The 26,665-nt window shown below is 39.8% G+C and overlaps 1 protein-coding gene across 20 annotated transcripts in view; it reads right to left on the bottom strand.

Moving 5' to 3' along the window:
• Nucleotides 1-26,665, bottom strand: part of snap91a (synaptosome associated protein 91a) — a 216,495-nt gene that overhangs the window by 148,574 nt on the left and 41,256 nt on the right. For 19 of the 20 annotated variants that reach the window (XM_041187597.1, XM_041187601.1, XM_041187596.1 and 16 more), the window contains one exon: nucleotides 10,188-10,330. The exons of the other annotated variant lie outside the window; for it this stretch is intronic. In XM_041187597.1, coding sequence (XP_041043531.1) covers nucleotides 10,188-10,330 — 143 coding nt within the window. The remainder of the gene's footprint in view (nucleotides 1-10,187; nucleotides 10,331-26,665) is intronic. 20 annotated transcript variants of the gene reach the window in all.

Genomic DNA, 26,665 nt, shown 5'->3' with positions numbered 1-26,665 from the left:
AAGCCATCCCCTTTTTTTTTCCCAACTAAAGATATAATTTCACAGAAGTGTAATTTAAGCTCAAAACTTAATAGTAGGCTTGAAGTCAAGTCATGAAATAAGGGGTGTTTCATACAAATGTATTTTAATGGTTCTTATCAGCTAAACAAAGTCCTCTATGTGTCATTATTGCTTGATTTGGGTTCTTCTGATTTCATGCAACTTCCGTTTAAGAAGGGTCTCCTTAGACAAGAGTTTTAACCATGGGAGATTGGAGTTCAGCCTATCTTCCCTGGCAAACTCAACAATTTGATACGTAAGCCAGAGACATACACAGTATGCCAGGGCGCTCTATTGTTCTGAGTTTGACTGGCTCAACATTGGAATTTAGAAGGATACCTGTCTCTGTCCCCAGTTAATTAATAGGAAGCTTTTTTGTTCTTCAGGCTAAACCTAACTTCCAACCATATTCATTGCAGGCAGCGTGTCCATGCAGATATAAAAGCTTTTCATGCATGTGCAGAGGTGCTCTGGCATGCTGGACTCAGGGGAATGATGTCATCAGCATTAGAGGCATGCACAGACCTTGCACCAGCAGGAGTTAATGTTGTCACTTCTATAACGTTTATTAATGACGTTCCAAACTAAAATTAATTGAATACACCCATCATGACCAGTTTTCCACCACTTCCCCTCTCACCGAACTAAGCCTCTGCAAATTCACATCACTCTTTTGATTTCACCATGACTATTAACCCAAACAGGAAGGCTGGAGTGACGATGCAGTGAAGGTATGTGATGCCTGTATTCTGCCTGCCATTGTCCCATTAACCTAAACTACAGGCATAGAAATTGCAATTTTTGTAGTTACAAAATTTACAGCATAATTATTTGAGTAAATCCTTCTTTATAATGTGAATGAGGGTGTAAGAAATAGAGCAATACATAGGGGACAGCAGACAGCCCAGAAGGTGGTGGGAGTCTGGAACACTCTGCCTTAAAGGGTGGTTGAGTCAGAAACTCTCATAGCATTTAAGTATTGTTTCGATATTCACTTGTATTGCCATAGCCTCCAGGGCTATGGGCCAAGTGCTAAGTGAGATTAGTGTCATCAGATCTTTGTTGCCTGTCGCAGACACGACGGGTCGAATGGCCTCCTTCTTGCTGTAAACATCTATGAGTCTGTGAAAGTATACTGAAGGGAACAGGAAGAGACCCAATAGTTGAAGTCTAGATCAGTTTTAGATAAAGTGTTTACAAGAGATTTAAGGGATACTTTATTTTATTCACAAAACACTAATTTGTCACTGCACAACAGGAAGAGAGGATAGAGAAGAGGTTTATGAGGACATAGCTAAAATTCTCCATTCCTGGCAATGAGGAAAAATTGGATAGAGTGGGGTTGATTCCTTTAGAACAGGGGAGACTAAGTGGAGATTTAATTGGTGTGTGATACAGTGGATTTAAAGGATCAATTCCCCTAGCAGACAGGTCAATACCCAGGGACATAGATTTTAAGAAATTAGTATGAATAATGAGAAGGTTTGAAGAGGAACATTTTTCATCCAGAGGGTGGTGGATGTCTGGACCTCAATGCCTGGAAGTGTGGTAGAGGCTGAAACCCCGATTGCATTTAAAAAAAATACTTTGATGTGTACTTGAAGTGCAGTAACCTACACGACTATGGACTAAGAACTAGGAAGTGGGATTAGGCTGGATATAAAGACAAAGAGCCAATGGCTTTTTTCTGTGTCATACATTTTATATGTTCCTATGCAGTTGTTACTTCCATCAATACTGTCATGGATAGATGCATCTGTGACACGTGGATTGGTGAGGACAAAGTCTAGTAGGGTTTCCTTCGTGTTGGTTCTCTCACCACCTACTGCAGGCCCAGTTAGGCATTTATGTCCTTCAGAACTCAGCCAGTTTGGTCAGTGCTGGTCTAACATCAGTGGTAGGGAAACTATTGGAAAAAATTCTGAGGGACAGGGTTAATCTCCACTTGAAGAGGCAGGGATTAATCAGGAATAGTCAGCATGGCTTTGTCAGGGGGAGTTCATGTCTAACAAACTTGATTGAATTTTTTGAGGAGGTGACTAGTTGTGGAGATGAGAGTAGTGCAGTTCATGTAGTCTATGTGGGCTTCAGTAAGGCTTTTGACAAGGTTCCGCATGGGAGAATGGTCAAGTTGAGAGCCCATGGGATCCAGGACAATTTGGCAAATTGAATCCGAAATTGGCTCAGTGGCAGGAGTGATGGTCAAAGTTGTTTTTGCAATTGGAAGCCCGTGGTGAGTGGTGTACTGCAGGGATCGGTGCTGGGACCCTTGCTGTTTGTAGTTAATTAATGATTTAGACATGAATATAGGAGATATGATCAGCAAGTTCGCAGATGACATGAAAATTGGTGGTGTCACAAATAGTGAGGAGGAAAGCCTTAGATTACAGAACGATATAGATGGGCTGGTAAGATGGGCAGACCAGTGGCAAATGGAATCTAATCCTGAAAAGTGTGAGGTGATGCATTTTGGGAGGACTAACACAGCAAGGGAATACACAATGAATGGTAGGACCCTAGGAAGTACAGAGGATCAGTGGGACCTTGGTGTACATGTCCATAGATCCCTGAAGGCATCAGCACAGATAGATAAGGTAGTTAATAAGGCATATGGGATATTTGCCTTTATTAGCTGAGGCATAGAATATAAGAGCAAGGAGTTACATTGGAGCTGTTTAAAACGCTAGTTAGGCCACAGCTGGAGGATTGTGTACAGTTCTGGTTGCCACACTATAGGAAGGATGTGAGTGCATTGGAGAGGGTGCAGAGGAGATTCACAAGGATGTTGCCTGGGCTAGAGCATTTCAGCTATGAAGAGAGACTGAATAGGCTAGAGGTGTTTTCTTTAGAGCAGAGAAGGCTGAGGGGGATCTGATAGAAGTATACAAAATTATGAGAAGCATAGATAGTGTAGATAGGAAGAAGCTTTTCCCCTTAGCGGAGGTGTCAATAACCAGGGAGCATAGATTTAAGGTAAGGGGGAGGTTCAGAGGGGATTTGAGGAAAAATCTTTTCATCCAGAGGGTGGCTGGAATCTGGAACACACTGCCTGGGGGTGGTAGAGGCAGGAACCCTCACAACATTTTAGTATTTAGATGAGCACTTGAAACGCCATAGCATACAGGACATGGACCAAGTGCTGGAAAATGGGATTAGAATAGAAAGGTGCTTGATGGCCAGCATGGACAGGGTGGGCTGAAGGGCCTGTTTCTGTACTTTATAACTCTATGGTGCTACAGAGCCAGAGCTATTCTTAGTGGTGATTAAGTCGCCCACCCAGGGTACATTCTGTGCTTTTGCAATGCTCAGTGTTTCTTCCAATTGGTGTTCAACATGGAGGATTGCCAATTCATCAGCTGGGGGAGGTCGGTAGGTGGTAATTGGTAGGGGGGGTTCCCTTATCTGTGTTTGTACTGACTTCGCTATAGACTGAAGTGAGCAAATAGTTTGATGCAAATAAAGTTTTCCAAAGACATACTCTCTCAACTTAGAAAGATGAGAGATGATACTGATTAAATTTTCCCTGAGAAGGTGTGTTTTCACTCAGTGAACAAGAGCTGCTTGCGAAGGAAACCGCCAATCTACTTTCTTCCACACATCATGAATTGCTAAGTAATTTTTGCATTAAAGAAATGCAAATATTATAAAAGTTAAATATTTGAGTTTTTTTGCTCCCAAACACAATTACAAAACTGTGCACCTGGAGATGGCATGCTCCTTCCCAAAGCAGAGACAGCCAGGCCTGCAAGGAACACCTTTACTGGGGCAGCAGGCTGAGTTTGAAAAAAAAATCAGGCGGGACATCACAGGAAAACTAAGTTCATTGGTTTGTGAGAAGCTGCTGTTAGGGAGTGTGTTTAAATAGCTTAAAACTAGAAAACTAGCATCATTTATAAAGAAGTAGCTACTTGAATTTCAGTAAGCAGCACTAGCAATAGAGAAGTAAAATTAAATCAAGTCAAAGTGAAATAATGTAATAAAGTAAACCAAAGAAAGATAACTTTACTACACTAACGCTAACTTTAAGTTACCAGCAACTTTTTCTACTCATTCTACTTACTCTAAGTGTACTAAATAGTTTTTAGGAATTACAGGATGGTAGGTCAGCTCGGCCAAGTGGAATGTATATCCCACTGTGTGTGTGAAGTGGTGGACATACCATGTGTCTCTGACAAACACATCTGTAGGAAGCGTCACCAGCTACACAAGCTTGAGCTCTGGGTTTCAGAACTGGAGCAGTGGCTGGAGTCACTGCTGTACATCCGTGGGGCAGAGGACTACATGGATAGCACATTTAGGAAGGTGGTTACACTGCAGGTCAGAAGCATACAGTCAGAAGGGGACGGCTGACCATCAGGCAGTCTAAGGGAACCAGGCAGGTGATGCAGGAGTCCCCCCAAGTCTATCCTGCTTGCTAATTGGTTTTCCATTTTGGATGCTGAGGGAGATGATTCCTCAGGGGAGTACAGCCAGAGCCAAGACTGTGGCCCCACAGGCAGCTCAGCTGTACAGGGGTTGGGAGGAAGAAGAATGGAAGGGCAATAGTGATAGGGGATTCCATAGTCAGGGGATCAGACAACCATTTCTGCAGCAGTAAACATGATTCCAGGATGGTGTGTTGCCTCCCTGGTGCCAGGGGCAAGGGTGTCTTGGAGCGGTTGCAGGACATCCTTCGGCGGGAGAAAGTCAGCCAGAAGTCATGGTCCACATTGGTGCCTAAGACATAAGTAGGAAGAGAGATGAGGTCCTGAAAGCAGATTTCAGGGAGTTAGGACAGGAACTAACAAATAGGACCTCAAGATCAGTAATCTCAGGATTATCCAAGTGCCACGTGCTAGTGAGCATAGGAATAGTAGGATTGATCAACTAAATAAGTGGCTGGAGAACTGGTATAGGAGGGAGGACATAAGATTTCTGAGGCATTGGGACGGTTCTGGGACAGGTGGGATCTAAGCAAGCCAGGTGAGTTACAACTCAATCGGACTTAGACTGATATCTTCACAGGGAGATTAGATAGTGCTGCTGGGATGGGCTTAAACTGGCTTGTTAGAGGGGTGGCCCAAATTGGAAAAAAGTAAAGTTGGTAACTGGAAGTAGTAGTGAGACCAGAAGGCAGGAGAAACAAAGCAGAGCATTGAGTATGCTTTGAATGCGGAATGATGTCAAAAAGACAAAGTTAAGGGCACTCTACCTGAATGCATGCAGCATTCACAATAAGGTAGATGATCTAAAGGCACAAATAAAGGTAAATGGGTATGATATAATTGCCATTACAGAAACATGGCTGCATGATGACCAAGACTGGGAACTGAATATTCAAGGATATTCAACATTTAGGAAGGACTAACAAGAAGGGAAAGGAGATGGAGTTACGCTGATAATGGGATCAGTGCATTAGTAAGGGAGGATCTCAGATCGGAAGAACAATGTGTGCTATCTTTTTGGGTGGAGCTAAGAAACAGCAAAGGGCAACAAATATTGGTTGGAGTTGTTTATAGGCCACCAAACAGTAGTGGTAATGTGGGGCATGTATTAATCAGGAGATAAGAGAAGCATGGGGCATGGGCAATACAGTAATCATGGGCGGCTTCAATCTGCATACAGACTGGGTAAACCAATTAAGCACTAATGCTGTGGCAGACGAGTTTCTGGTGTGTTAGGGATGGTTTTCTAGAGCAGTATGTTGAGGAGCCGACTAGAGGACAGGCTATTTTAGATCTAGTATTACGTAATGAATAAGGGCTGGTTAATAATCTTGGTGTAAGGGAACCTTTAGGAATCAGTGACCCCAATATGAGAATTTTACTTTATGTTTGAAAGTGAGGTAGTTCACTCTGAAGCTGAATAAAAGGAAATCAGGAAAGCATGAGGGACAAATTGGCTGAGGTGGATCGGGAAAATATATTAAAAGATATAACTGTACATAGACATTGGATAGACTTCAAAAGAACTATTACATAGCTTACAGCGCCTATACATTCCTTCAAGGTGCAAACCCCCCCAAAAGGTCAGTCAACCGTGGCTGACAAAGGAAGTTAAGGATTGTATAAAATTAAAAGAAAAGGCTTATAAAGTTGCCAGAAGTAGTAATAAACCTGAGATTGAGAGATTTTTAAGCTTACAGGAAAGGAAGACCAAGAAACTCGTAAAGAAAGGGAGAATAGAATATGAATGCAATCTAGCAAAAAACAATAACAGGCTGTAAAAGTGGCTATAGGTATGTAAAAAGGAAGCATTTGTCCAAGACAAATGTGGGTCCATTATAGGCAGTGTCAGAATTCATAATGGGGAATAGTGATATGGAGAGAAGCTAAATGATTACTTTGTGTCTGTTTTCACTGAGGAGGTACAGGAAATTTCCTAGATTTAGAGATCCAAGGGATTAGGGAGAATGAGGAGTTGAAGGAAATTAGTATAATTAAGAAGGTTGTATTGGAGAGATTAATGGGACTGAAGGTTGATAAGTCCCCAGGACCTGATATTCTGCATCCCGGAGTATTGAAAGAGGTTACTACAGAGATAGTGGATGTTTTGGTGATCATTTTCCGAAATTCTATAAATTCTGGAACGGTTCCTGAAGATTGGAAGGTCGCAAATGGCACTTCGCTATTTAAGGGAGGGAGGGAGAAAGCAAGGAACTACGGACCTGTTAGCTTTACAACAGTAGTAGGGAAAATGCTAGAATCTATTATAATGGATGTGATAAATGGATACTTGGATAATCATGATCTAATCGAGCACAGTCAGCACGGATTTGCGAATGGGAAATCATGTTTGATTAACTTGTCGAACGTTTTTGAGAAAATTACTAACAAAATTGATTAAGGAGAGTTGATGGACATAGTATGCTTGGATTTTCAGAAGTCACCCACAGGAGTTTGACTAGTAAAATAAGTGCACATGGGATAGGAGGCAATATACTGGCATGGATTAAGGATTGGCCAACAGACAGAAAACCACGAGTAGGAATAAATGAGTCATTCTTGCATTGGTAGGCTCTGACTAGTGGGGTACCGCAAAGATCAGTACTTGGGTCCCAGCTGTTCAAAATATATATCAATGATTTGGATGTGGGGACCAAATGTAATATTTCCAAGTTTGCAAATGATACGAAGCTAGGTGGGAATGTGTTGTGAGGAAAATGTAAAGCGGTTTCAAAAGGACTTGGACAGATTTAGTGAGTGGGCAAGTACATGGAAGATGGAATATAATGTGGACGAATGTGAGGTTATCCATTTTGGTAGAAGGAACAGATGTGCAAAGTATTTCCTAAATGGTAAGAGATTAGAAAGTGTAGATGTACAAAGGGACCTGGGTGTCCTTGTCCATAAGCCACTAAAAGCTAACATGCAGATGCAGCAGGCAATTAGGAAGGCTAATGGAATGTTAGCCTTTAATGCAAGAGGATTTGAGTACACGAGTAGTGAAGTCTTGTTTTAATTGTAGAGACGCTTGGTTAAGCCACACCTGGAGTTATGTGTGCAGTTTTGGTCCTCTCACCTCAAAGGATATTATTCCCATAGAGGGAGATTCACCAGGCTTGTTCTGGGGATGGCAGGACTGTCTTATGAAGGGAGATTGGGGAAACTGGGGCTGTATTTTCTAGAATTTCAAATCTCATTGAAACCTGCAAAATACTTAAAGGAATAGACAGGACAGATGCAGTTAAGATGTTTCCCCTGGCTGGGGAGTTTAGAACCAGGGGACACAATTTCAAAATAAGGGGGAGCCACATAGGACTGAGATGAGGAGAAAATTCTTTACTCAAGTGGTTTGTGAATCTCTGGAATTCTCTACCCCAGAGGGCCACGGAAGCTCAATCATTGAGTATGTTTAAGGTAGGGATTGACAGATTTCTGATCAACAATAATGTAAGGGTTAAAGGGGATAGTGTGGGTAAAAGATATTGAAAAGTTCGAGCAGCCATCGTTTGGAATGGCAGACCAGGTTCAACAGGCTGAATGGCCTTCCCCTGTTCCGATGTTCCTATAATCATCATCACAAGCCTGTAGGCCAATGGGAGTAACAAGGGACCCAGGCGCTAGGACTCATGCGTTTAAACTAATATCACAGATGAATAATTTACTACTGATTTTGGTATCCCCAAAAATACAAGCCAAAGGAACAGTGAAAAAATGCCTTCTGCATGATTGCCACCAGTATTTCTTCCAGCCTTTTTTGGAATGAAGAGAGGCTAAAGCTTAGATTCCAAGTTTCACAATGCCATCAGGTTTTCAACTTTGATACCAATGTTAGTGTAGAGAGAACAAACATTCAATTTTCCAGCTATAATAAATTGCCTTATGGGCTATCTGGAAGTCTGACAGCATAGCGGAGGCAGTATGGAGTCTATTACATGGGTCCATAGCAGTCATGTGCGCCATTCTGAAGTAGTGACAATAGCATAGGACAACTGGTAGCCTTTAAGTCCAGAGTTGTCTAATACCACCAAACACACTACCGATCCTGGTCATTGGCTATTTTGATGAGTTACCCAGTTTGTTAAAGATCGTGGAAGGGAATTTTAAGCAATCTAAAAGGTAACATTGGACAGGCGAGATTTTTAACATTAAGGACTGTTACGAAAGAAAACCAATAACATATAGGCTTGTTTACCTAATCTAAACCACAAAACAAAAATCAAGAAACTACCTGCTGGCCTCTTCATAATTTACTGGCAAAGTATTCTCTAAGTACCATGCATCCACCTACCTAGCCAGCTGTGTTCTTGCTCCACCCACACATCCTGCACTGCTTGCTTGTATTAATAACTTGAACAATAAATTCACTGGAATGACCAATAAATGTGTGCTTGAATCCCCTGTTTGTTATTAGGCAAATCGGAAAAAATTCTGCAGTGATAGGAACAGGATTAGACCAGTGAAGCCTGTCCCACTATTTAATTAGAAGGTTGGCTATGTACCAGAACTCAGTTTATCCATCTTTCTTCCGTATTCTTTGATATTCTTACCTAACAAAAAATTCTCGGTCTTGAAAAATTTAATTAACCCAGGATCCACTACTCTTTGGGTAAAAACCCACTTCTGGTTTCATCCCTGAACGATCTAGCTCCAATTTCAAGATTGTGCTCCTTTGTTCTGCAATCCCTAACCAAATAGCTTTTCTATCTATTTAAGTCCATTTATTATTTAAACTTAATTAGATCACAATTTAACTTTCTAAAATCAAGGGAATACAGGCCAAGTTTATGCAAGCTGTCCTCATAATTAAACCTACTTAGTCCCTATATCATCCTGGTGAACTTGTGCTGTAGCTCCTCAAGGCCAACATATCCTTCCTGAGGTGTCCAAAGCTGAACTCAGAACTGAGCTGCAAACAACTGTAGCATAGTTTCCACCCCCTTGCATTTCAATACGCTTGAGACAAAGGAATTGACAAAGCAATTTATTTCTTTATATGTCATCTTAATTTGTTTTGGAAGATAGGAATAGGTGGGGAAGATATATACAACAAGAATTCAACAGAAGTGCAACTTATGTCAATGGTCATTTAATTTTTCAGTTTCAAATCAACATCGTGCTATACTATACATTCTCCCAGACACATTTACTGATTCGTCAAAATTAATACAATTACATTAACAGGAAAACATGGTGGTTCAAATAAGGCAGTTTTGTTCTATTAAGATTTGTTGGATCAATGCATCAGACCCCAATTTATTGCAGGTAACCCTGAAATTTAAGGATTTCTGGTAGTAGTGTCCTACTTAGAGAGCACAAATCTGGTGCAGTGGTGAGTATACTCAATTCATATTGTTCCTGAACAATACCACCAAGAAAAAAATCCCTGTGGTCTGAAAATCAGGTGTACTAATCTGCACATCAGATTCTACACACTACACTAGCATCAAGTGAAGCTCTATTCATGGCTTGTATCCATAAAATCTACTTAAAATCACGATGAATAATCATGCCAAACCAGTTACAGTTTCAGTGGTACCCCATACATTTTCAACAGAATTATTAGAATCATCAGCGTTTACTTATCCACAGTATAAATGAGAGTTATAATAATTAATTTTCCCTACCAGAATTGCTCCACGCACAAGTGAACTGAAATAGTACAGTTTGCATTAGATAAGTGTTCTCAGCCACATTAAAAATAACATTTGACAAATTAAAGTGTACCTCATTGCCATGGACCATCAAATGATGTGTAGTAACCAATGCCTTAAACACCACTACCCAGCTGCTGTTTGTTGCTCTCTCAAAAAGTGTGTCAGCCATCTGAGGTATGTTAACATTGGTCTCATTTGTAGCTTGTATAAGATCTGAAAAGACAAGAATATCATGCAATTCAAACTAGAAAAGAAAAGCAAAACAATTTGCAGTTTACCTTCTCCACTGAAATGACAAGTGATTTAGTTTGTATAGAACAGAGTAAGTCTGAAACTACGAAGACTTTAGAGATTAGATAATTACTAAAAACAGCTTAAACATATGTAAAAGCAAAATACTGCAGATGCTGGAAATTTGAAATGAAAATTCTGAAATACTCAGCAGGTCAGACAGTATCTGTGGAGAGCGAGAACAGAGTTAATGCTTCAGGTTGTGACCTTTCATCAGAACCGGAAAATCAGAATCACACATGCAAGAGGTTTTAAGCAAATACAGTGGCAGAGGGAAGGATCAATGGGAAGGTCTGTGACAAGTTGGAAGTCAGGGGGTATAAATGACAAAAAGGGTTGTGTGGGTACAAGGCAAAAGGAGATGTTAATGGGACAAGAAACAAAAGATGAGTCAAGAGGAGATGTAAATGGGAAAAGTAGAATCATCAACAGCTGCCATCCAAATAAAATGGGGCACAGAATATGATCTGGAGACATCTGCTTCTGCTTTGCACCATCCTTTTCCACTTAACCCCACCTCCCTTCCACCCCATCACAAACGTTCTTTTTTGTTCACCACCACCACAACTTTCCTTGCCTCTATTTGTTTTAGATTTCCAGCATCTGCAGTTTTTTGCTTTTTGCTTGAAATGTTGTCTCTTTCCAGTTCTGATGCACGGTCATCAACCTGAAACATTAACTATTTCTGTCTCCACAAGTGCTGTGTGACACAGTGTTTCTGGTTTTTATTTTAACCACAAACCTCACTATGCTGTTTTAAGTAATTTACAACTACTTTGAAATGGAAGCTGCAACATTATTCAACCCATCCATTATCATTCAAGCTTCGATTTCAAAGATAGCAAAAAAAAGGGGCATTTGACAAGTGCTGTAAAAAAAAAGGAGTAGGGCAATTACTTTAAAATAAGCATAAAGATAAAACAGCCATCAAGAACTTCACAAAATTTACTCTGTAAGATCAGTCACTGATTATGTAGGAAAACAAGACAGCAATTTGCAAATATCAAGATCCCACAAATAACAGGGACAAATTAGCAAGTTAATCTACTTTTGGATGACACTGGTTGGGGGAAGGATGTTCACTAGGATATCACTGCTCAAAGAGTCAAAACTCTTTAGCTTTCACCTGAACAGGCAGGTGGTGTCCCAGATGTCAAGGTGTTGATTGTCTAATCAAAAGAATACTACCTCTGACAATGCAGCCCTACCACAATAGTGCACCAGTTTGGATGACATGCTTGAACTCAACCATCTGATTCAGGGGGAAATGCTGCTAACTGACTCAAGCCAACACACTAATACCAGTATCTACTAAGGATTATTCTTGCTCTCCTCCACTTCAAGTTTTCCCTTTGCCACTTCCAACTTTATTCAACAAGCACTTTCTTCATCTGTATCAAAAGTCATTAGTATTCCTTTCCCACGCTTTATCTCTTCTCTATTTTTCTTGCCCACTTTGCAATAAGTGGGTACTCAGTTTGATTGACATTCCCAATTTGTGTCAAATACAAGGTGGCTAGTGCCAATCGAGCCTTATTTCTGGATACTTATGCAGAGAAGGAAAACATTTATCCCTTCAAGTCCTGGCAAGACAAAAGAATGGGAGAAAAGTAGTGATGGACTACAGGCACTAACCCACTAAGCTATTTGCCCCCACAATATCATGCTAGGATGCTGATCCAGTATCAAGATACTAGGTTTCAAAAGAAACAGAATATTCTACCATACATTCCATTACAATAAATCAAGAGTTTAAGTTTTGCAATGCAAACTGAAAAATGTTTGACAATCTGTCTTGAAGGGTTTTGGTTATTTCTGCAATATTTATCAGTGCTATATTGAATGGAAGGGATGAAATTATTAACTGAAATTTATACTGTTATCAGACAGAATAATTTAAGGAGCTCCAATATAAAACAGTGAACTACAACAGAAGTCAATTCCTTGGTGCAACAGATTTATCAAGATTTTGTTTGCAAATGTGTTTAATGGAAGGCATAACAACCAGGTACTGTCCACCAGTTATAGATAAGGTACCACAGATACTGTCACAACTTACAGCTTGTGGATGACATCTTCAACCATTACACAAGTCTATAATTCAGACATACAACTGGAATCAGGTGCCCCTGAAATCTAGCACTTTCCAAAACAAAAAAAATTAGATCAATTTCTGATCACAGAAATACTTCCATACAGTACAATGCATTTTATAGATCCCTACAGCAAAGGGCTCAACCAAGATTCATGAATTAACATTGGCAGTACACTGCAGTTTCTTATTTATAGCTAATGGCGTTATGCCTCAATTAAACTTTCAATTTTCAAGGTGAATTTTTCTCCTTCAAAATCATGAGGGGCTGGATAGAGTATAGGGACAAACATAAGAAATAGGAACAGGAGTAGGCCTTTCAGCCCCTCAAGCCTGCTCTGCCATTCGATAAGATCATGGCTGATGATCTTGTGTTTCGATTTCTACACTCCCATCTAACCCTGATAACCTTTGATTCCCTTGCCTAACAAGAATCTATCTACCTCTGCCTTAAAAATATTCAATGATCCTGCCTTCACCACCTTCTGAGGCAGAGAATTTCAAAGTCGCACAATCTTCAAAAGATTTCTCATCTCTGACCTAAAAGGATGTCCCCTAATTTTAAAACAGTGCCCCCTAGTTCTGGACTCACCCACAAGGGGAAACATCCTTTTGATGCCCATCTTGTCAAGGCCGTGCAGAATCTTGTATGATTCAATCAAATCACCCTTCTAAACTCCATTGGAAACAAGCCCAGTCTGTCCCAACTTTCCTGTCCAAACTGTTCCTGCTTGTTAAAAGATCGAGAGGGATGGGGTACAGATTTAAAGTGATTTGCAAAAGAAGCAAATGCGATGAGAGAAAACACTTATACCACACAGCGAGGGGCTCAAGTCTGAAGTCTGGAATGCACTGCATAGAAGTGTGGTGGAAGCAGGTTCAATCGAGGCATTCAGGAGAGCATTAGATGATTATTTCAATAGAAACAAGGGTACAGGGGGAAAAGGAGAATGGCATTAAATCATGATGCTCATTTGGACAGCCAGTGCTGACATGATGGACCAAAATGGTCTCCTTCTGTGCTGTAACAATTCTGTAAGGAAGACCATTCCAGAGTGCACTTACAAATGCCACATTTTATCACTCTTGAATTTTGCGCCTCTTCTCTTCCCCATTCCGGCAGAAAAATAATTAGCTGAAGATGCCATCAATATCACTCTACAGTTGTTCATTAATATGTGCACAAGAGCAGCAAAGGGTAGTAACGCTATGATTTTGTCATCTGCATGAGAAGCAGAACTGAAACTGGGTTCTTGGTATATAAGGAACAACAGACTTCCTACCTTGCAATCCACAAATTATCCTGCAAATAAAAGCAGTCTAGAATAAACAAAGCAGAGTGGAAACAGGGCTAAATAATCAGCAAAGCCAGAACAGACAGAGGCCAAATGTTCTAACAACAGGAGGTGACAAGCAGATGGCAGCTTGTGAGAAGTGATGCAGTTGCTCCACATGGAGTAGTAATGAAAAAAGTTAGACTTCCATTTGTATACTGTCTTTCATGACCTCAAGGTGTCCAAAACCATGTAACAGCCAATGATGTACTTTTTTTTGGAAGTGCAGTCATTGTTGTAAATATAGGGAAACTTAACAGTCAATTTAGGTGCAGCAAGACTCCACAAACAGCAAAAGGATAATGACTAAATCAGCTGATTTAGTGACGTTTGTTCGTAAATTGGCCAGGGCACCACAAAGAACTCCACTGCTCTTCTTCAAAGAAAGCCATGGGATCTTTTACATCCATCTGAAGGGCCAGACAGGACCTCAGTTTAAGGTCTCATCGGAAAGGCAGCACCTCCAACTGTGCTGATCTCACTCAGCACCACAGCCTAGATTTTGTGCGCACGCTTCTGAAACAAAGCCGAGAACATTCCAAACATAGCCATGGCTAGAAGGAAAATATAGGAAAACCAGAAAATTAGGAGGAATTCACCTCAAAATTCTGCATACAAATGGCAGGCATTTTTAACATAAAATCTGGATTGCAAATATGCACTTTAGCATGAAAATATACTTTAATATTAGAGCTGAGTAAAGATGTTAAATTTATATTTTGAGGGGGGGGTTACATTTCCAGGGACATACAAACTGCTCCAAAGATAGAACAGCTAAGAAGCAATATCAAATTCCAGTTTTTGTTAAATATTCACTCTCAGGGTAAGGGCACACTGGCAAAGCTAGCATTTATTGCTCAACTCTAGATGCCATGAGCAGTTTGATACCGCTGAGTGGCTTGCTAGGCTACTTCAAAGAGCAGTTAAGGGTTAACCAAGTTGGTACCAGAGGACAGTCATACACATGCCAGACCAGAGCTTGTTCCCCAAAGGAAGTTAAGTGAATTAGTTGGGGTTTTATGACAATCTGTCACTTTTAATGCCACCATATTTTTTCCAAACTTTTCCTTAATGTCACTGAATTACTAGTCCAATAACAACCACTGCACTACTGTAATGATGAGTGAGAAAAAGCAAAGTGTGTGTGCCAATGAGAGAAAGCAAGTTAGAAAGGAGAGAAAATGAGAGCACAGAAAATTTAGATTGCTGGGGGAGGGGGGGGGGGGGGGGGGCGGGGAGAGAGATAGAGAGAGAGAGAGAGAGAGAGAGAGAGACGACAAAGGAGGAGTAGGTCATTATGGCCCTCGAACTTGCTCCACCATTGAACGAGATCATGGCTGATCATCTACCTCAAAGCCATTTTCCCGCACTATCCCCATATCCCTTGATTGATTTCAGTTTTGAATAAACTCAATAACTGTGCCTCCACAGTCCTCTGGGGTAGAGAATTCCAAAGATTCACTACTCTTAAGAAATTCCTCCTTATCTCAGTCCTAAATAGCTTGCCCCTTATTCTGAGACTGGGTCCCATGGCTCTGGACCCCCTCCCTGCCCCAGCAGGGAAAATATCCTTCGGAATTTTGAAATAAAAACAGAAAATGCTGGAAAAAACTCTTGCAGGTCTGGCAGCATCTGAGGAGAGAGAAACAGAGTTAACATTGAGTCCAATATGACTCTTCTATAACAGTTTTTCCAGCATTTTGTTTTTATTTCAGATTTCTAGCATCTGCAGTATTTGCTTTTATTTCCTGCAAGAATTCTGTAGATTTCAATGAGATCATCTGTCATTCTTCTAAACTCCAGAGAATACAGGCCCAGTCTCCTCAATCTCTCACATGACAGTCCTTCCATCCCATGAATTAGTCTGGTGAACCTCTGCTGCACTCTATGGCAAGTAATTCCTTCCTTAAGTAAGGGTACCAAAACTGTACACAATACTCCAGGTGCATTCTAACCAAGGTTCTGTTCAACTGAAGCAAGGCATCTTTACTCCTGTACTCAAATCCTCTTGCAATAAAGGCCAACATACCATTTGCCTTCCTAATTGCTTGCTGCACCTGCATGTTGGTTTTCAGTGGCTTATGAACAAGGACACCCAAATCCCTTTGGAGAGCAACACTTCCCAATCTCTCACCATTTAAGAAATACTCTGCACCTTAGTTCCTCCTACCAAGTGGATAACCTCACACTTATCCACATTAATATTCCATCCGCCATGTTCTTGCCCACTCACTAAGCCTGTCTAAATCCCCTTAAAGCCTCTCCGCAGCATTCTCACAACACACATTTACACCTAGTTTTGTCTTCTCCTCAAATTTGGAAATGTTACATTTGATTCCCACATCCAAATCGTTGATATAGATTGTGAACAGCTGGGACTCCACTGGCCTGCGAACTTGAGAATGGCCCGTTTATTCCTACTCTATTTTCTGTCCGTTAACCAGTCATTAATCCATGCCAGTATATTACCCCAATCCACGTGCTCTAATGTTCTTTACTAACCTCCTGTGTGGGGCCTTATCGAAAGCCTTCTGAAAAACTGAAGAACACTACATCCACCGGTTTCCCCCATATTGATTCCACTGGTAACAACCTCAAAAATCTCTAACAGGTTTGGCAAACATGATTTCCCTTTCATAAATCTATGTTGACTCTACCCAATCAGATCATTCTTTATAATAGATTCTAGTATTTTCCCTACTACTTATGTCAGGCTAACAGATAAGTAAGCTCCTCGTTTTCTCCCTTTCCCCTGCCACCTAAACCTCCGCCTTTCTTAAACAATGAGGTTACATTTGCAGCCTTCCAATCTGCAGGCACCATTCCAGAATCTATAGAATTTTGAAAGATGACTGCCAATGCATCCACCATCTCTACAGCCACCTCTTTCAACACTCAGATGCAGATCATTGGGTCCCAGGGATTTATCAACTTACAGTCCCATTAATTTCTCCAGTACTACCTTTTTTTTTAAATAACTAATGCTAATTTCTTTAAATTCCTCATTGTCACTTGCCCCTTGGATCTCTACTACTTCTGAGAGATTTCTTGTATCTTCCTTAGTGAAGACAGACACAAAGTAATAAATTCCCAATTATAAATTCTCCTGCCTCTGCCTGGACCCACATTTGTCTTTGCTAATCTTTTCCTTTTTGCAAAACTATAGCAGCTTTTACAGTCCATTTTTGTGTTTCTTGCCAATTTACGTTCATATTCCACTGTCCGTTTATCAGTTTCTTGCTCCTCCTTTGCCAAATTCTAAAATGCTCTCAATTCTCAGGCCTACTACTTTTTTGGCATCTTTATAAGCCTCTTCCTTTGATCTAGCACAATCTTTAACTTCCTTTGTTAGCCATGGTTGACTCACTTCTCGTTTGGTTTTTGTACCTTAGAGGAACATATATTTGTTACAAACCATGTATTAATTTTTTAAATATAGCTATTGCCTGTCTACTGTCATATCTTTTAATGTATTTTCCAAATCCACCACAGCCAACTTGTCTCTCACTTTGGATTGAACTACATAATTTTCAGATTACAAGAGGACAACCAAAAGCAAATAAGAAGGAAAACAAACAGGTTTACAGATAGGATCATAGATACAAAATATTGAAATCATTGAGTAAACAATGGAAGCAGAGATCGAAGAACTTCCTAGATGTACCAACCCTCGATTTTGACTTGCAACTTGCATTGATCAGAATCAAAAAGTTAGCAAGCGACCAAATGTACTTCAATAGCTCTCACTAAAGACATTACATGAGGTTGGACATTTGTCGCAAACCTTACCATCCTATATCTAAAACTGCTGAGTTTGTGGTTCCCAAAAATTCAAAATAATCATACTTTGAAACTCGATTGCTGGAGCTTCATTAAATCACTTCTCAGATCACACCATGTGCTGTGGACATATTGTTAGCTTGATACATAGACTGTAGGGCATTAGTGAGTGATGTGGCACCAAAAAGGAGAAGGCTCACTCAGGAAGGCATTGAACACAGAGACATCAGTGAGAGCGCGTAGAAAAGAAATCAAGGTGTCAAAGGGAATGCACAAACCTCCAAACAACCCATCCACCCACCCTTCAAGCACCATCTTGCTTAAGATGATGTGGCACCCTGGATACCTACGCATACAAAGGCATAATTATGCTGGAATAATATAACAATACAACAGTTTGAAAAAATGGCACGGCAATTCAAAGCCAGGCAAATTGCTCACTCAGATGAGTTCCTAGGTGTAGCGGCCCTGTCTTATTCTGTTCATCACTGAGGGATTACCCAACTTCAAGACGGTTGGTAATAGTCTCGGATTGGTCTTCTGCAGAAGGATCAGTGGTAAGTAGCATCCCAGATATCTTCTGAGAAGTGGCATTTGTGACATCTAGAGTCTTTGAAGATTTTTGCTACATAGGTAGCCATTTGTTGGTCTACGAATCCATTATTGTTCTCAATGTACTATTAAAAAATCAAACATCAACTTGTTTTGTGCGAGAACTGTTTAACCACTCAAGAGCGCAATATTCTTCAACTGAATGGCAGAGAGCCAGCGCCAAGCTGCACAACATTTGCACATTAGCTCTCCAAGTTGAGCCTACAACTTTGTTTAGGAGGACATTTCTGCTCTTGGATCTACTGGGTTACCTTCGTAAGGTGGTCCTTGTGGGCAAGTGTGCAATCTAGAGTTACTCATATGTGCCAGCTGACCCCAAGACATTGAATTCTTATGAAACATTAGCAAACATGTAATAAGATGGATGCATTACAGTGATGCACTGGGCTTAAGCGCCCATTTTTTGTAAGTCAATGATGGCTATAGTCAGAAAAAAAAAATAGGGATAGCTTTTCCTTTCTCAAACTTCTCAGTGTTCTAGAACTATACGTTGATACCTTTTTTTGTTCTTGCCAAAATCTGACGCAGACAAAACCTAGTGCAGTCAACATTTAAGTTGATATTGCCAATTAATTTAAGGATTAGTTTCTTAAAACAGGAGGAGAAAAAAATCTAACAAGTTTAATTCCTTCACACCAATCCACACCAATCCAACTGCTGCTGGTCAGGATTTACAAAGAAAATTTGTTCAATTGGCAACTGTTTAAACCTCATCCCTCAAACTGCCAGCATTCTCCGGTTCCAATCACCTTCTAGACACCAACATTTGCTGCATCACTCCTCTCTTTGCCCATTTAGCAGTTGTAACTTTGGTTACCTTGCTCCCAATTTCTGAAATTCCTTCTGCAAAACTCTCTTGTCCTTTAAGAACTCAAACTCTTTTGCCAAGCTTCTTGTCACCTTTCGTTCTTTGGTTCAGCAGTTATTTCCCCAAGGTACCCACCCCCATAAATGAAACTTCTGAATCATCTTGAAGCACTTTTCTGTTATTGGTGCTATATGAAATGAAAGTGGCTTTGTTATGGTTGCATTTTCAAAGAGTTCTACCTGTACCACAATGCAGATTATCACACATGGATCACAAAGAAAGGGCAAAATGCAAAGCAGAAATACAACTGATCCTTTAAAATTCTGCTCATTTAATTTGCGTGCACTCCAATGGCATAATACACGTCAAAAATGGTGGCCTGAAATAAAGTATTTCAAATCCCACTTGAAGGTGCATTAACACCCGATTTTAGTTTCACTGCACTGATGTGTACTGACCTAAGCACAGGTAACACAAAACTCGGAGTCAGCATACATGTTGTACATGGTGCTTCATTTAGAGACTCTGCTCCGAGTTAGTTATCATAGCCACACCACATGGGTAATTACATCACTTCAGGTCATGACACATAAATATGCATAAACATGTATTCAAATAGCTTTGCTTACCTCCACTATCACAACACACACAGCATGCTAACCTCTTTCACTTAAACAGCTCTAACGTCAGCATTCAAATTCCACTAACAGCAAATCATGATCTCAACTATGCAACCATTAACCTTTAAGTGAAGCAGCTGAGCATAAATAGTATTTGCATACAATTCTCTGCCTGGAAAAGAACACCACCAAGAGCTTTCTGGCTTAACTTGTGCAAGTTCCCCTGGACTTTTGCATCCAGTCTGCTGGTATGCACAGCTTTAAACTGTAGAAAATCCAGGAGCAAGTTTAATTCAATCACTGTCTAAATATAGCCTTTGTAGAACAGTTATAGCAATTGGGAATGAGATTTCCCACTCAACAACCGCTCCAGCAACATTTACCCTGGATGTCATAACGTTCTCATCGCTAAACCAAGGATTTGAAAAATTTAAATTTGGGATACAAAGAATTGGTGAGCTACATCACCAACTTTGATGCTGAAATTTTGCTCGCTTGTCAATATCACTCTCCAGTGATTTGATCAGCTTGTTGGATGGAGAGTTTACTATTCTGTAGAAGATAGGAAGTATTTACATCAAATGCAGTACCTCTAGGTAAGTTGAGAAGACAATCTTGCTTCCTTAAAGAATTAAGTATTGTAAGAGTATATAATATTAGCTTCTAACAGGGAACTATTTACTGGGCATCTTATTTTTGATAAAGGGAAGCAGTAGTAAAACTGAAATAGCAAATGAATGCAAATACACAAAGGTTAACAAAGTTTCAAATTGCAGAAGGCTGACATTAGCAAAGATTGAAGTCGTATCAGGTCAGGAAAACAATAGAGCAACATTTAGAAGCTTTTATGTTAGCCTTCTAGTCTCTACGAACACCACACCCCTTGATGTGCAAGTCATCTGTGGAGACATTTCAGGTGTCAGTTGAGGCGTGAGGATAAACTGAGTTCTGCTCCAAATGAAAGAGCTCCAGAGTATTTTGCCAAATATTTTGTTCCATCTACAGCATTAATGGTCTAAACAAATTTAAGGAAAGATTTGTATGCCAAGGCTCAATCAAAAACATCTGAAACTACAAATTACTGAAGTGCAGCAACTATCATATAGTCAAATGAAGTTTTCTTTCAATGCAAAGATCAAGGAGATTATTAAACTCAATTTTTGGGAGTGACAGGTGACTGACTGATTAGTACATTAAAAACATTGCTAATTTGCAACTGCTTCATTTTTGTTTTTAATAAACACAATTAGTAGCTTATAGTTTTCACAAACAGTGAATTTTGGCTAAAAGTACTCATCACAATTTCAGTGAACAATTTACAAAACTGGGTTGTTTTGCTTGATTCCTGGGCAATGGTGCATTAACAGGTGGTATGCATATACTTCAATTCACTGGGATTACTTATTTGTAGGAATAAGTCTTTGGCACTGAAATAATAACTGGACAACACTAGAACAACATACAACTATTTGAACTATGTAGACTACATTATAGAAGAGTTTTTAAAAAGTCAACAAATCAAAGTACAAAGTTTCATTTCTCAAAAATGTTACCATACTGTCATTTTCTAATCTGCTTTAATGTAGTCACTGAAAACTCCTGTGAATGATCTCAAAATTCCAAAGTTCATACTTTGTTGTTTTGTGTTATATAAAAAAAACACTGATGACTTTAGCAGCTTCTAATAATGACTTCCACATGGACTTTAAGTCTCATCCAATGCCTGGCAGAAAGGAGAGAGCAAAAAGTGTAAAGCTCAAATCACTACACTATGAATGCCAAACTTCTGATCAACTCAGAAACCCCTGGACATTATAGTCTGCTATTTGTTTTTAAAAATGCTTATGATATGGGCAAGGCTAACAAGGACATATTTATTGTCCATCTCCAGTTGGCCCGAGAACGTGGTGGCGGACCTTCTCCTCCAACTGTGGCAAGTCTGTACACCCACTTCCATTTTAAGCAAGGAATTCCAGAATATCGAACAAGTAACAACAAATTGAAAACAGCAATGTGCATACACAACAGGATCGGAGTGCAACCTGGTGGTGTTCCAACAATATTGCTGCTCTTTTCCCTCTTGATGGTGCAGGTTGTAGAGGGGAAAAAATATTGTCATGGTAACACTGGCGAGTTGCTGCAGAGTATCCTGTAGATAGTGCACACTGCAGCCACGGTATGGTAGTGGAGATGAATGACAAGTACAGTGACAAAGGAACTGATGAAGCAAACTGTGCGCTGGATGTCACTGAACCTCCACAATGTGGTTTAGGCTGCACTCAAATCAAGCAAATGACGAGTATTCAATCATAGTTATGACAAGACTTGAAAGGGGTGAAGGGGCTTTGAGGAATTATATGGTGAGCTACACATCAGAGTATCCTGCACTGCTACTACAAACATGGGGGTGATATGGTCAATGGTGATCCTGATAGTCGAGGACTCAACAGTGCTGACAGGTGTTAATTTGCAGCACTTATGGTGTAAATGCCATCCCAAGTTTGGGTATTATCCAGGTCTTGCTGTAGGCTAGTCCAAACTGCTTCTTCATGAGAACAGTTATGAATGAAGCCGAAAACTGGAATTGACAGTGCCCAAATTATTGATGACACCGTTCAGATTAGTTCAGTTGAGGACGCTTTCCTAAGGAACTCCTGCATCATTATCTTGGGACAGCGATAACTCATATCAAGACATCAACAACATCTGTCTCTGTGTCAGATGGGACTGGAGGGTTTTCCTTCAACCCCCATTAATCTGTTTTGGTAGGGTTCCTTGAATCTCTTTCGTCAAATTTGATGGCTTTATGAAAGCTTTTGCATTTAAACCCTTGGGTTCTCAAGGAACTACAGGCATCCAAGAAATAAAAGTGTGATTAGATACATGTTAAAAATCACAAAAAAAAACTATTGCACAGATGAGACTAACCACTTTTGTTGTAAACATAAAATAAATACGGTTAAAAATTTACAATCTTTATTTCTAGTCCTAAACCTTTCCCATTTACTGTGTCCAAAATGGTGGCCAAACAGTTTTGCAAAAAAGCAACTCAACTGAATTGTCTGATTAGTGGTAGCTTTGGCTGATTGGAGCATCATCCTGAATTTTAGGCAATGTTCAAAAGGTGTGTCCTTTCAGAATCTAGCAGTGTTAGAAGAATAATTTTGGCTTCCTGCAAAGAAAAAAATTTGGCAATGTAACACCAGATGACACAATATGCCTGCTCCTTCCTACTCATTTTTTCCTCCCCAGCAGGAGTAACTCTTGCTTCCCTTGCCAAATTTAGTTACAGGCTGTCAGCTATTAGAATATATGCTGCATTTGCTTCCAGCTATTTTCTTAAGTAGCACCATAAAGATTATGTTTTATTGAAGAAAAATCCCCCAGTTGCTTTGATTGCTCCTACAAACGGTTTCCATGGGGCTTTTTATCCATGGCAGTTTTCCATTGATACCAGGTAGGGACAAGTTTTGCTGACACCAATCCCTGGCAAACAACATGGTCAAGTTTGCCATATATAAAAATGCCAGTACAGACAAGATGAAGGGGTCCATTGGCTGCTATCTTGTTGAACATCTTTGGTTACATACATACCAACTAGGAGCAACAGTAGGCCACTCAGCCCTTCAAGCCTGCTCCACCATTCAATATCATGGCTAATCTGATTGTAACCTCCTGCCTAGCCCTGATAACCTTTCACTCCCTTGTTAATCAAGAATCTATCTAGCTCTGCCTTAAAAATATTCAAGGATCTTGCTCCACTGCCTTTTGAGGAAGAGTGTTACAAAGACTCTCAGCCCTCAGAAAAATTTTCTCCCCATCTGCCTTAAATGGGCAACCCCTTATTTTTAAACTGTGATCCCTAGTTCTAGATTCTCCCAAGAGGAAACATCCTCTCCACATCCACTCTGTCAAAATCCCTCAGGATTGTAAAGATTTCGATCAAGTCACTTCTTACTCTTCTGAACTCCAGTGGATACAAGCCTAACCTGTCCAACCTTTCCTCATAAGATAACACACCCATTCCTGGTATTAGCCTAGTAAACCTTCTCTGAACTGCTTATAATGCATTTAGATTTTTCCTTAAATATGGAGACCAATACTGTACACAGTACTCTAGATGCGGTCTCACTAGTGACCTGTACAACTGTAGCATAACCTCCCTAGTTTTATATTCAATTTCCCTCGCAATAAATCATAACATTTTGTTAGCTTTCCTAATTACTTGCTGTACTTGCCTTTTGTGATTCATGCACTAGGACACCCAGATCCCTTTGAACCTTGACAGTGATGAGGTTCAAGGAACTAATGAAATGGTAATAATTATGAAGAACCATATGTAGATATGATTGTTATAAGCAATGAGTTTAAGACTTTGGATTGTCAGATAGCCAAGGTATTTAAAATACAGAAAATGAAATAAATGAATGTGACCATTTCTGCAATTTGTTTTACATCTTTAAAATTCTGTAGTGACCAAGATAGAGAAAAGAAAGATAATCTAAAAGAGCAAAAACATCACAACATTCCACATGTCATCATGCAGTCACTTAGCTATTTTACTAGAAAGCCATTTTCTAATGAAATGGTAATAATTATGGGGAATATGAAAAGATTGCTCTAAGCATTTCACAATTTGCAAAATGTTTCAGAAGTTTATTTTTAAAGAGGATCCAATTTTTCACCACGTAAACATAATTAAAGACAAAACCCAGAGTAAATTACATTTAGCAATTTACTGTAAATTTTCTGAGATCACAATTTAAAAGATATTTTCCAATCATGCCAATTACCAAGCATGCCAAGTGTTAGAATCAATCATCATGCATAAATTGCTATTCAGTAACATAATCTGACCTGATTAACTTTAGTGTAGTTTTTACTCAACAGATAGTACCCCCGGCATGTATGTAGATTACAGAAGTTTACTCAAGTGCCTCTCTCAAGTCTGCAGAAACAATCTTGTTTGCAAAATTAATGAGATAGAACAGAATGGGATGCCAATGTTTTTTTCCCATTTTCTCTATTACCTTCTTTAAAGCTTTCTTTTCCCTCTACCCTGCATGCGACTCTAGTGGGGGCGTGGGAGTTGACAATTCTCTCGCCCCTCCACTTTGAGTGAAGCCAGTGACTTGCCATTTTTTCACCAAGTTCCAGCAATATTTTAAATTCTACTTTATAGTTATCCTTTCTAATTGCTTCACCTTTCCTCGTATGCTTTCATTCTATCACAATCTTCTGTGACAAACAAAGTTAAGCACACAGCATTTCCACTGTGCTACACCTCATAAGATTTCCTTCTCTACCTCCCATTTCATTTTTTGCTAACTTCTAGTCTTTCTTCACACCCGATTCTACTTGTTCTAATTTCTATTTTGCTTCCCTTTATATTCGGTAGGATCCTTTCTGCATGAGTAGCCTGTGATTTACTATATGCCTCCAGCTTTGCAGCACCACCTTTACAATTCATGGGAATATGTCTACTATTGCTGATTTGAATGTTTTATCTTGTTTTACTCAACAATGTAAACCAAACGAGCAAGGCAATATTAGAGAGAGAATAACACTTGGCGTAAACATGAAAGTTGCTTCACGTAGCTCCCTTATAGGCGATGGCTAAAATGGTTGCTTCACATATTAATCTGAGGTTTCCACAATGCAGGTACAAAAGATTTCAAACTCCAGGCAATTATTAGCCACCCAGGAATTGACATAAAAGTCAGGTATAACCTTAAGTAAAACAGATCTAACCTTAGAAAAGTTCATTCTCATAAAAGATACAAAAAAAATGATGCAGTCGACATACAGATAAAATTTCACAATTCCAAGAAAATACACATTAGCTATGGGCCTCATAAATACAAGAAATTTGCACTTGCAAAAAAATCCTGAGTTCAAACGTTTGACACTTGGTCCATCAAAATTAGAAAAATGAATGGTTGCCACCTAAATCATATGACTAAAAATTGTACAGCATTCATCAACCAAATCTCCCAAGGTGGCTAGGTTGACTAAAAGCTTAGTCAACTTGACACATCAATGAACTGGATCATAGAACCTTTTAAGTATCTCAAAGTGGAAATGGATGGCTGGAATCTCTTGGCAAGCAAACCATTTAGCTTCTACTTCTGATAATATATAGTCAGAAAGAGTCAAGAGTGTGGTAGCCTGTAACAATCCAAAACTACTTCATACAGAGAAGAAAATCCCAACACCTTACATTTATGTAGTCCCTTTGAAATAGGAGAACACCCCAAGTACTTCACAAGACAAAAGTTAATACCAATTCATAGAAATAGATATCAAATGGGGTGACTAAAAGCTTTGTCAAAGAGATATGGTCTTAAAAGAAAAAAATACTTAAGAAACTTGGAGGAAATTCCACAGTTTACACCCAGAAAACTGAATGCATCGATTCCAACAATGGTGGGGTGAAGAGAGAGCATGATGCATAAGCTGCCAGAGTTGAAAGAGGTTACAAAGATAGAGACCATGAAGGGATTTGAAGTTGAAAATGGTAATTTTTCACCTGCAGCAATGGATGGCTGGAAACCAATTTAGGAGTCAGCAAGTACAAAGGATGATGGGTGAGTGGGACTTGCCACCTGATAGGTTGTGAGCACAATGTTTTAGACGAGCTGAAGCTAAAGGGGATGGAAAAAAAAGGGAGGCTAACCAATGGAAGACGATATTGCTACATACAGAACATTCAGGTAGTTTTTTTCCCCCCCGAGATGGTTAGCAAGCAAGTCTGTTGTAGTGACTTTTTGCAAAGCTAACTGGAGAGGAGGGTCATTCAACCCATTTCCAAATGGCAGGCAGTTAAGGTAGAATCTGTCAAAGTGGGTAATAAATGTTGTCAGCAGCCTAGAGTCTATCAAGAGGGAGTTGCCAAAAACTACTGCTTGCATCCAGTTTTGAAAATGCTGTGTTCAAGAGTTTAGTCAGGCTGTTGTCCACTGAGGATATGGGATGTACTTCTCTGGTTACGTGTCAGTCGACGCAGATACA

The sequence above is a fragment of the Carcharodon carcharias genome, chromosome 5, assembly GCF_017639515.1.
Source record: "Carcharodon carcharias isolate sCarCar2 chromosome 5, sCarCar2.pri, whole genome shotgun sequence".
Classification (NCBI taxonomy): domain Eukaryota; kingdom Metazoa; phylum Chordata; class Chondrichthyes; order Lamniformes; family Lamnidae; genus Carcharodon; species Carcharodon carcharias.
This window is presented reverse-complemented; position numbering and strand designations above follow the sequence as displayed.